This window comes from Haemaphysalis longicornis, unplaced genomic scaffold (genome assembly GCF_048455015.1).
Source record: "Haemaphysalis longicornis isolate Haplotype H1 unplaced genomic scaffold, Haemaphysalis longicornis Haplotype H1 scaffold_4, whole genome shotgun sequence".
Classification (NCBI taxonomy): domain Eukaryota; kingdom Metazoa; phylum Arthropoda; class Arachnida; order Ixodida; family Ixodidae; genus Haemaphysalis; species Haemaphysalis longicornis.
This window is the reverse complement of record NW_027526361.1, coordinates 100,941,583-100,952,556: the sequence shown is the minus strand read 5'-3', so window position 1 is coordinate 100,952,556 and position 10,974 is coordinate 100,941,583. Positions and strand designations below refer to the sequence as shown.

General features: G+C 48.8%; 1 protein-coding gene across 1 annotated transcript in view; it reads right to left on the bottom strand.

Annotated features, from left to right (window-relative positions):
* Nucleotides 1-1,450: 1,450 nt before the first annotated feature.
* LOC144179878 (disintegrin and metalloproteinase domain-containing protein 10-like) overlaps nucleotides 1,451-10,974 on the bottom strand; it is a 49,116-nt gene continuing 39,592 nt past the window's right edge. The window contains exon 13 of the mRNA XM_077708303.1: nucleotides 1,451-1,777. Within this exon, the coding sequence (XP_077564429.1) occupies nucleotides 1,580-1,777 (198 nt within the window). The 3' untranslated portion in view covers nucleotides 1,451-1,579. The remainder of the gene's footprint in view (nucleotides 1,778-10,974) is intronic.

Sequence of the window (10,974 nt, the reverse complement as noted above, 5' to 3'; positions counted from 1 at the left end):
ACACGAGCGCCCTCACGCGTCGGAATGCGGAGCGCCCGCTACGCGAGCGAGAACTCTCCCGCCTGAAGTGGAGAGGAGGCGCCCAACACCCGCAGTCACTGAGAGGAGAAAGGAGGAGGAGAGTAGCGCGCGCCCATCTCCCCCCGTTGCTAGGGAAGACGAGGAGGAAGACGAGGAGCGCGCGCACCCGCAGCTGTTGCTATGCGGACGACGGCGGCGGACGATTCAGGCTCGCTTAAAAGTGCATTCGCACTTAAAAAAACATTGAAAATAACAGCCCACTGACGTTTCATGCAGAGGGCTTTTTACGCTTGTAATCAGCGGCCTATCTTGGTTGCCGGGTTGTGACAGAGAGTTTTCGTGTGCGTTGTTACGGCAATCGAGATAGGCGGCTGATTACGCGCGGAAAAGGGTTGCGTTGCACTTTCGGGAACAGCGTAGCAGACGATGGTTGCAGTGGCGGGACCATTCGACGCATTCGAACTGTGCGGTCCATTCTCGCTCGTTTCGGCGCTTTCTACCGCGATACGGCGCTGACCCAGCCGCAGATCGACGCTCCCGCGATATTACGAAATTCTGCGGCTGCACAGGAATGTTGTGTGTCCTGTGTTTGTAGTGTAAGGTTGTGTCTGTTTTGCGAAATAAGCGCTTCAAGCAAAAGCTTTCTAAGTGTAACCGATGGTGACCTGTCAGAAATCTAATGCGTTTCGCCGTAGGCCGGTTGGTCGACCGAAGAGCTCTAATCTCTGGACACACGGCATGTAAGTGAAACAAAGCTTCATTATATCGAAACGGTTACTTTACAATCGGGACAAAGGAACGGTCATAGATAAGACAAGCGAAGGTTCGACACACTTTTAGCGCTTCTGTCTTCTTTTGGGAGGGACGGTAAATGTTTTTACGACAGACAGACAGACAGACACAGACAGACAGACAGACAGACAGACAGACAGACAGACAGAGACCAATATTTTCGCTTTTGAGTAGTTTAGGAAAGACATTCGTCTTTCATGTGATGTCAGCTCCTCTCCTGGGTGTTGTTTGCTCCATGGCAGCCCCTACCGGTCGTATCCATTGGCGTAACAGGTACCGCTAAACAGCTGCGCTGCTGGTGAAGTCGAATTACGATAAGCTCCGGCCTCTTCTGGCACCAAAGTACCTCTCTCCTCTCCTTCATCCACAATTTATGGTCTGTCCTCACTTTCGTTCCCCGATGAATGCTCTTGAAAAGGGTTATCAGCCCCTTTTGCAAAAGGTGAAGGTCAACTTCAATGTTGAGGGGGGAGATCATCACGGTGTTTTTGGACGTGTCCAGCGAAATGGCGCTTCAAAGATGTGATAAAGCGAAGGTTAACTTTGCAGGGCCATTAGACACGAGACCATTGCCTATTTTTACAGCCGCACGTTCTTTTTAATTGGACATTTTTATTTCTTTGAAAATTTTCGCAAATGTTCTAAACAATACAAAGCGTTGGAAGAACTGTCAGCTTTAAAATAGAAGGTGAATGCAAAGAATTTATTATACAAGCTGACGTCGTCAACGCAATAGCAGGCGGCGCTCGGCATCGACTGCGCCCTGCTACGTGTTGGGCATCGGATTCGGCGGCGGCGGCGGCGGCATTGGGGCGGGCTGTTGCATGATGCCTGATGCCATTTGGGGAAGCTCCGGCATGTCGCCTGGTGCCATTTGGGGAGGCTCCGGGATGTCGCCTGGCGGTATTTTGGGAGGCGGCGGCCCTTTCATGTAAATTACGTTCGTCGTTTCGTGCATCTGTCTCTGCAAACACAGGAAGAAAAATTTGCCGTTTAACAGAGTGAAACAAAGTGAGTTCGGTGATAGCTCAGTTCTGGCAAAGCGGGTGCCACACAGCCTCTTTCGCAGCAGCGATTACAGCGTCTATAAACAATGGACAATAAACAGACGCTGCCTTGGCCGTCGGCGCGACCGCTAAGTGAACTGCGGAAAGCTCGGAAGAGAGCCGAATTTTGTTGAGCGACAACTCGGTTTTCCCGCCGAAAGCGCGCATTGAACGCACAGATTCTTTAATGGCAACCGCCCTTGCCGTTTTCCTTCATCCCTTTCTCTGAAACCTCATCTTCATTGGAATGAATGAGAGATTAGAAGCTTTCACTCTACAACCACACGAAGGGCTGAATAGAGCTTGGCTAAGCTTGAAGCAAATATTGACAGAAGGATACGGTTTCTGGGTTTGTACCTGCAGTAATAGAGGTTTTGCTCTTAAAGAGGGGTGCATGAAAGTGACTGGTTAATATAATTATAGCATAAAAACGCTTTAACTTAATCAGCACGAATGTCGATACTCTGTCGTTTCAAGCAGCTACAACTTAAATATACTTTTAAGGTTGTGCGGAACGCTTGTAACGGCCCACAAGCCATGAATCGTCCTGAACAGACATTCCACGGCCTCTACGGCCAGCTACGTCGCCGCGTCACTGCTGATCGCGGAGAGCCGAACATTGGCGGTGAGCGCGAACACAGGCGGCGCTGCGAAGCGCGCCTCCGTGACGCCAGCTTTGGGATTCTCGCATTTGTCGTCTGCTTCACTCAGGATCGCTCTCCCTGCTGTTTCTTTGCGCTCGGTCAACGTCTGATGCTTGTCCGCACCAGAATTGGCGTGTGGGTAACTTTTTATCATAATAATAGGCTTAAAATCGCATACACTAGCTCATGGTGTCAATTAAAGTATAGTTTTGGATACCGCTACGGGAGAAACATTGCCGGCGCCACCCCATTCCTTGCGAAGCCGGTCCTGTGCGGAGCGCGAAGAGTCAGAGATAGGCGTCAGCTTCTCATGTAATCATTCGAACAAAAGGAACAGTCAGCTGCTAATAACCGACAACAGCGAAAATGGAAGACCAAAACAAATTCTAGGCCTTCAGGTCTGCAGGTCGGCTTTGGCAGAAGGCATCACGATTCCTGGTAATCATATGTAAGGTAAAACAGTTTTTGCAACCTTGCCGAACGCTCGAACGCGTTTTGTCACATCACTTTACGTTGTCAAGGCATGAAAGTTTACCGACATGCACTATAGACTGCAAAAACTGTAGGTTGAGTTCCAAATAACCCAGTGTGTATATACGCGCGTGCTGATTCTATACCAGGCATCTAACCAGTACGGAGGTTTATTGAGCAAAACGAGTCACGTCTTCGTTAAATTTATAGTAACACATATATGTTTGTTAAGACCTGGAGGGATATTTCGGAACATTTTGCACAGCCATATCTTCCCGATATTCGGATATGCGTTATAGGAAAACTGCACTCAAGAGGAGGAGGAGGAGCAAGGGGAGGAGGGGAAAACTTTGTTTAACAAATTAAATCGATCTGGTTAGTGGGCCGGGTCCTCAGTCCAGGACAAGAGAGTAAAAGTAATTTTCTTCAAATCATAGAACGCCATCCCGAGTAGAATAGGATTTGTTCTTCGCGCCTGGAAGGATTGAAAAGCAATAAAGAGCTACTTGGAATTCTTCTTCGGTTTCGAGTCTTGTAATATATGCAGGTATACTATTTATTACGTTAGTTAGCGAGTATATCATGCCTTCAACACCGTAATCATGTCATCATTGTTCGAGTTGAGAGTCAGTTCGTTATGATAACGATATAATTACGATAGAAATTCGGAGCACAAAAGCCGCCTTCGAGTACTGTGGGCCACGTTGTTTAGGGCGCGATCGCGGTATAGTAGCACAAACCTTCTCATTGTATTTGCATGTGAATAAACAAAGCACGCTGCGGATATGCACCTTCTTGCACGCAGCCGTAATGAAAGCCAATTTGTGAAGAAGGGAATGTATGCCATACAAAATGAAGGAAATATCCACACTACGTTTGTGAGGCTCCCAAACATCCCGAAACCTCCTAATAAGAAGTTGGTGACGGCGCAGAAAAATTAATGCGTTGGGCAGAAAAAAAAAGCAAGAAACATTAATCCGATACAAGACAACAACGAAAGAAACAGAAGAAAGCCGCTTTATTTCCTGCTGTGCGATGAGCGTGTAGAGGCCGCTGCTTGGTACGTAGTATTAGACTGTTGAGTCTTCATAGGAGCATCTCAAAAATACTGCAAGGAAGCCTACGCATTTTGAATACTTATCGAGAAGCTCTGATCGCTGATCCTCGCGAATAAGCAAGAAAGGACGAGTTACACACGATCTTCTGACCGATACTCTGAAGAAAGTTGTTCTCTATCTCTTCGTGTGTTGCAAACTTGTGGGGGATACAGCTTCAAATTATTCAGATGCGTCAGAAGCTGGCAAAATAACTGAGTCGCTAGAAATACGCTTTTTAACGCACTACAGCAACGAAGCGGGCGATTTCTAGCCCAGGCACTGTTGCCCCTCACAAGCGGAGTGTATCAGACGACAGCGGCGCGAATCCCTAAGCCGACGTCAGAGCCAGGGGGCGCCACTCAAAGATTTCACCGCCAATACGCACGGACAAACACCCTGCGCCCAGTAACGCGCAAAGACTGCACTGCCTTCTTCACTGTACAGACGTGGCGCATGCTGACACCAAGCGTTCTTTCAAGTACAGAGTACTTTAAGGGCCAGTCTTGTCGTTGTAGCTCGTTCGCTGCCACACCGTCTAGCGACCGCCGGAAGGTGGCGTTGCGGACCCAAACAGAGCCCCGCGGGTTCAAGACCCGAACACAGGCTTCGAAAATATGCCCGCTTGCCCGTCGATTCAGCCTTTCGGCCCAGACAGGCAGGCAGACAGACAAGGAAGTTTATTGGTGGTCCTGAGGGACTCCGATGACGCCCTTTTCAGGGGGCTGATGAAGCCGCGGCCCGCTCCCACGCTGGGGCGGCAAGTCCAAGCTGCACCGCCGCATCGTGGGCTCTCTGGACAACACAATGTTGACAGCTTACTACAACAAGCGGTTTTTATAAAATTAAACCTGGATGTAACGAACCTCTATGTAACGAATCCTTGATTTAACAAAGTTTTTCGAATCCCCATTGACACCCCTATTGAGAACCCATGTGTTTGCGGCCAGTATGCAACGAAACGTCGCGGCAGTTAACCTTGATGCAACGAAGTGGGCGAGCTGATCAGTCATTGTTTTTTGCAGTTTTACTCAAAAATCGACAGGACAGATGTACTTGTTTAGCGAATTTTAACACTAACGTAAGGAGCCAGCAGCAATGAAAATGTCTGGAATCGCCTAAACACGAAATTCGTCATGATGACGATAATGATGAACGGTTGTTGTTGTTAAATCTTTTATTCAAAAAGGGAAGGCCGGAGGCCTTGTGGGGGAGTTGGGAGGGGAGGATTCATGGTTGAAGGGGGCTCGTATGAGTTCGTGGTCTTCGGGAGGCGGCATCAGTTTTTTACACGACAATTGTTCAGCATTGAATGGTCCATTCACTGGTGTAGGCCATCGCTATATAACTCGCGCTAGACCGCTCTTAGTGGCGAACCGTATTATAAGGTTAATGATGTGTTCATCTAATGTGAGGGGATCGATACGGGTTGAGGAATCTGGGTTTGGGGAAGTGAAATTCCGGTATCGAGAGAATTTGGGGCATATCCAGGCCAGGTGGTGCAAATCATCCTTGACGGCTTGCTGACAGTATGGAAATTTTGAGTTGATGGGGGTAGTACCATTTGCGAATTGTTTCCGGTGAAAATGATGCATCTGTATAGAATTTGTTTCTAAATATTTCTTGGGTTCTTGTAACGGAAGGTCTTTGTGAAACGTGGTCCTTCGGCGTAAGTTGATTGAGTCGGAGTTTCTTTTCGTGTTTGTACCGGTGTATGCGGATGGCGGGGGGTACGCTGGTATTTTCGGTCGTGTCCAAGCATTCAGGAAGGTCTGAAGGCTGGGCGACGGCGGGGACAGCGGAGGAGAGAAAAGAGCAAGCCTCCTGCGCAGCTTCGTGGGCTGCCTGATTCCCCGGTGCCGCCAAATCATGGCCAGGAGTCCAGTCTATGCGGACTTGAATGCCATAGAGTTGTAGGGTCATTGTTTGCCTGATAATTTGGTTTACGGAAGGGAGCGTTAAAAATGGTTGCCGAAGTTCTTGAAATGCTTCGTAGCAATCGGTTAATATCCTGATCATTTTTGGTAATGGTTGGTTGCGGTCGTACATCAAGTAGTCAAGAGCATGGGTAATGGCGAGTAGTTCCGCTTCCGTGGGGGTGACAGTAATTTTGGAGTGTCGGGTTCCTATAAGGGTTCGGTCATCTGGGGAAACCCAGGCAGTTCCAAAATTTGGGGGTGTCAGCCTGGCATCAGTATAAATGTCGATTTGGTCGTGTTCTTTTGGGCTGAATAGCCTCTGACAACGTTTTTGTCTAGAAATGGCCGTTGTGCAGGTGATGGGGTGAGTTGTTCTTGGTTCCGTCAAGAGAGGTCGTTGCCCCGGAGGAATAGGTATCGGGAAATCAGGTAAGGGGATTCGATCTTGCTTACCCCAGGACGTGAGTATGGCACCTTGATGGGTAAGTTTCCGCTTGAAGTTGTATTGGTCGGTTTTCTCTTGAATACTTTTTTCAATTGGTGGAAGGGCAGCCGCAGATTGGAGGTTAGAGATTTTTTGTGTGGCGTGGTAAGCCAGTGATTGTACGAAGAGTCGCATTGTGAATGACATTAAGAGCACGTCATTGGGTAGAATTCAATGTGTAAGATTGGGCTCCATATGTAAGAATACCGACTGCGACGGCACGGGCAAGTGTCTGCACTGCTTTTTGCTTTGCTCCTTAATGCTTATTAGATAGTCTTGCAATGACATGTTGAGTGTAATCCCATTTCTGTTTTAGTTGGTTCATCCATACAGTCGGGCTACTTTTGTAACCGACGGGGATGCCTAGTAGGCGAATGTGGTAGTTTGGCTATGATTGGTGTGGTGCCAACGATGATGCAAGGCGGGCTAAAGTCGGGAGCTGGGTTGCGGCCAAAAACTGACAGAAATTCTGTTTCATTAGGGGCTAAGGAAAGCCCGAGATCCTGTAGGGTAGATTCAATGCCTTCTACTGCATTTTGGAGGGCCGTAATCATAGTTCGTTCATTCGGGTAGTCCCTTGACTCGGTCCATATTGTGATATCGTCCGCATAAATAGTAAACCTCGCAGTAGTGTCTCTTTGAAGGTTCCGGGCGATCCTAGTCATGGCTAGGTTTAAGAGTGTGGGACTAAGGATTGAGCCTTGAGGAACTCCTCTGTCGAGGTAGAAGGTACGAGGGGTCCAATCTGGGAATGTTCCTTGAAGCTTGATGGGGCGGGCTTCTAGGAAGTTTCGAACCCATGTCTGTGCTCGTTGGCTAGCACCTTAGCAAGTTCATCGAGGATGGCGCTCTGACTGACACAGTCAAAGGCCTTTCGGAGGTCCAGTGTGAGTACATAGTCTGGGAGTCTCGAACAGCTTGAGTGATTAATGACGCGTCACAACAGCCATAGGCTGCCGGTAGTGCCGAGATTCGGGTGGAAACCAGTTTGCGCTGGGTGAAAGTATGGTTCGACATACTCGAGGTAGTGCACTATTCAATTGTTAATAAGTTGTTCGAAGAGTTTGCATAGGACAGGTGTGAGGGAAATTGGCCGAAGATGGGAAGAATCGTTAGGAGAGGTCTGTTTTTTATTACGTTTCGGTATGAGATAGATGAGGGATAGCTTGAGATGATGAACGGAAGGGCTAGCACCATCCCGTGGCTAAAGTAGCACTCACTTTTAGTTTTGCTTGTGTAGCGTGACACCACACCAGCTAGGAAGCGCCACTACACTTCTCGTTTTATTTTTGCCCGCACGGCGAACTACCCTGCGTTTCCACGTGTAAGTGAGGTTTCGGTTCCAGACATGTTTTGAGGTGCTAGGCCGTCCTGTCGACGAGTAGTCGCGCGCGTCTCCACTTGTATCTGTGGTATCGGTTCACCGGTGATGACTGCTGGTGCTAGAAAACGAAAACCTGCGTCCTTTCAACAAAAGCGCCCAATTTAAAATGCCGTCTCCGCTGGCGAGAAAGAAGAAAGTTGCCGCATCGTACAGTATCCCAGCTAGCACCCTGTCAACAATATTGAGTTTGGTAAAGAGCGTCAAGTTTGCAAAAAAGGCCCCCTTTCAGCGTCAGTTTGGTCCTTGCAACGCGAAAAGTGATGCTTAAGTTACGTTTGTTAATATGGGGGTAGGCGACCTTGCTTCTGTGGAGCCCCGTGTAGTGACTACGTTCATGAGAAAGCAGCAGGCGCAACTCATGCAGTTTCTCGCTGTGAAATAAATCCATGCAGGGTGAGTCCACCTTCACTGATGTCTAACATTTTTGGCTTCGTTTCTGCCTTATTTCCGCGAGCCTTAACTCGAAACCTGCATGTAACGAAAACCTGGATGTAACAAAAAATTGCGAACTTTCGTCAACTTCGTTACATCCAGGTTTTAACTGTAGTCAATCATGTGGCCCATTATTAAATAACCCGTTATTTTGCGCTAAGACAACTGCAGGTACATTTGAGGCAAACTATATGCAATTACACTGCAGCCCCCCGCGTCCATTTAGTTGGGAATGCTCGCTGGGTAGGGTTTTACGATAGTAATCGAAAAATAAGTGCCGGCAAATAAAAAAAGAAAGCCGCGTTGGAAATAGTGCACGTGTTATACGAAAGCAAGCACAAAAAGAACAGAACTCCCGCTTGTGCCATTGCAGACAGAACAAGAAACAAAAGATAAAAAAAAGTATGCGAGCTATCCCAGGAGAAGGCACCCGGGAACTGCAAAGGCGGGAAAATTGAACTGCACTGAACCAACCTCATGAAGAGAGGAGTCAGACACAGAGGGGCGGAGCGTGAGGGGTGGTAGCAAAGAGCGTTTGAACGGAGCCACAGCTTTAATGGAAAATCACTGCTGTGCGCTTCCGACCGCTTTTACGTTGTGTGGAACGGCTTATTTGTTTCTTCTGCGCTGCATTGTCGTTCACTCCCCCGCCTTACGGATGCTTTAGCAGCTGTCTTACGACTGCAGTATCCCCTCTATTCGCGTAAAGATTTCGGTAGATGTGGTTACAGTGGCCAGTAGCGTAGGCGCAGAGCGAACATCCCCGCATGCTGGCTTTACGGTGAGCCAGATAACTCGCCCCCTGAAGAGCCGGCGATTCAAGCACGGCGAGAAATATTGCTATTCTTCGTTGCTGAGAGGATTTTACAGCTATAGAAAATACTTGCAGAAAAGATATACCGTATTTACCCGATTCTAACGCGCCCCCGATTCTAACGCGCACCCGATTTTCCGGGCAAGAAACAGAAAAAACTTGCACCTCCGATTGTAACGAGCACGGGACTTTGTGACCCAGACAAACGAATGCGAGAGAAACGGGCGATTTATTTCCCGAAGTAATCTCACTCATCTCATTCCTCGTCGCTCTCCGCTGACCACAACATCTCAGCCTCGGTGCCTTCAAGCACGTTCGCGATGCCACACTTCTGCACGAATGTTCAACCATGGTCTATGGGATCGTGGCCCACGCCTCGCACGCCCATACCGTGAGCTTCTCCAGAGGTGCACGCTTCAGCCGACCGCTCGTTTTGAACGCGTGGGAGCCGCTGCTGCTATTGCTGTTATCAAGCGCGCAAGTGAAACGATTTGACGATTTGTGTGAACGCCGATGGAAACGCCTAGACGCTAAGCTTGCTGCGTCCGAAAAATCGTTGCTAAAAGCTTTGGCGCCACCTTGAGATTGCGATGGCGATGGGTCGGACGAAATTTCCGCTGTTTCGGCAGTTTCGGTTTTGTATCCGATTCTAACACGCATGCGATTTTTCGGCCTATTTTTTCGGAAAAAAAGTGCAAGTTAGAATCGGGTAAATACGGTATTTACAAATACGTCTCTAACGCAGAAGCACTGTTCCCAGCAACATCTGCAAAGAATACTGACTTCAGCTGCACCTCAACGATACTCTCATCATATATAATGCTCTCGCGTGTAAACACAGTCGCAGAAGGTTGCTGCATGCTGTTTCAAGCTTGGTTTGGTTAAAGAGGAGGTGGACGATCGAGTTGGGCTTCCCCGTATAGTCGGGGTTATTGGTGTGTTGCTCCGGCAGGCTTACACTAAATACCTATTACTAATCCCTATTACTAAATATGCTAAAAACATTCTGCAAGCAATGTTGACCGTCAAGAACGTAGTTAGTGACACGGCATTTCCCAGTGGTTGCAACACAGTATCGGTGCTCACGTCTTGAACGAGTTATGGAATACTGTTTGGCTGTTAACAAAAAGAAAGCAAGGCCAGAGAACCAAACGTTCTTGTCTTGAAGCATCCAAGACACCATGTCCCGTTAGAACGTTGTTCCCTTGCCATAAGCTAAGGTGTATGTACAATCTTTGACAAAATTTTCTCCCCCGCACCAGGATCGCCGGAGGGAGCGGACGTGTCTCGTTGCAGCTCCTGCAATTGTGACGATTAATGCAGCGTAATTGCCAGCTACGAAAGTTTATTTGGTACCAAAGTGAGCGGTACGGTACGGGGAACCGGCCGATACTACCATCGACCAAGTGGTACGTGAACTTTCACCGTTTTCTGGACTTTGAAAGTTCGCCATGTGCACGCCGAGCTAAGCCTTAGGCCTAGCTCACGAGTACGGCCCCCGGGGGCACTCTCCCCGGAGCCAGGCCTAACAACGCGTACGACCAAGATGGCGTCATCACCGGCGATGGAGGTGTGCGAGGCCAAGGAACCCGAGACCATGCCGGCAACTACCGTCGGCAACTTCGAAGGAAGAACGTGCGTTCAAGTAGGAGGCCGCGACGCGACGCCCGGCGAGTCGAGCGGATGGATCGCGGCGAGCAGAAGAATGTGTAAAACCAAGGACCAGCAAGGTGAGCGACCAACTCTCGCCTTGGAACGACAATCGAGACCTAAAGAGCGGGCTAACTTCACCAAGCGCGTTACGGAAAACATTAAGAGAGCTGCCCGTATGCCGGCAACGATACCCAGGGAAGACCACAAGATTGTAATTAGA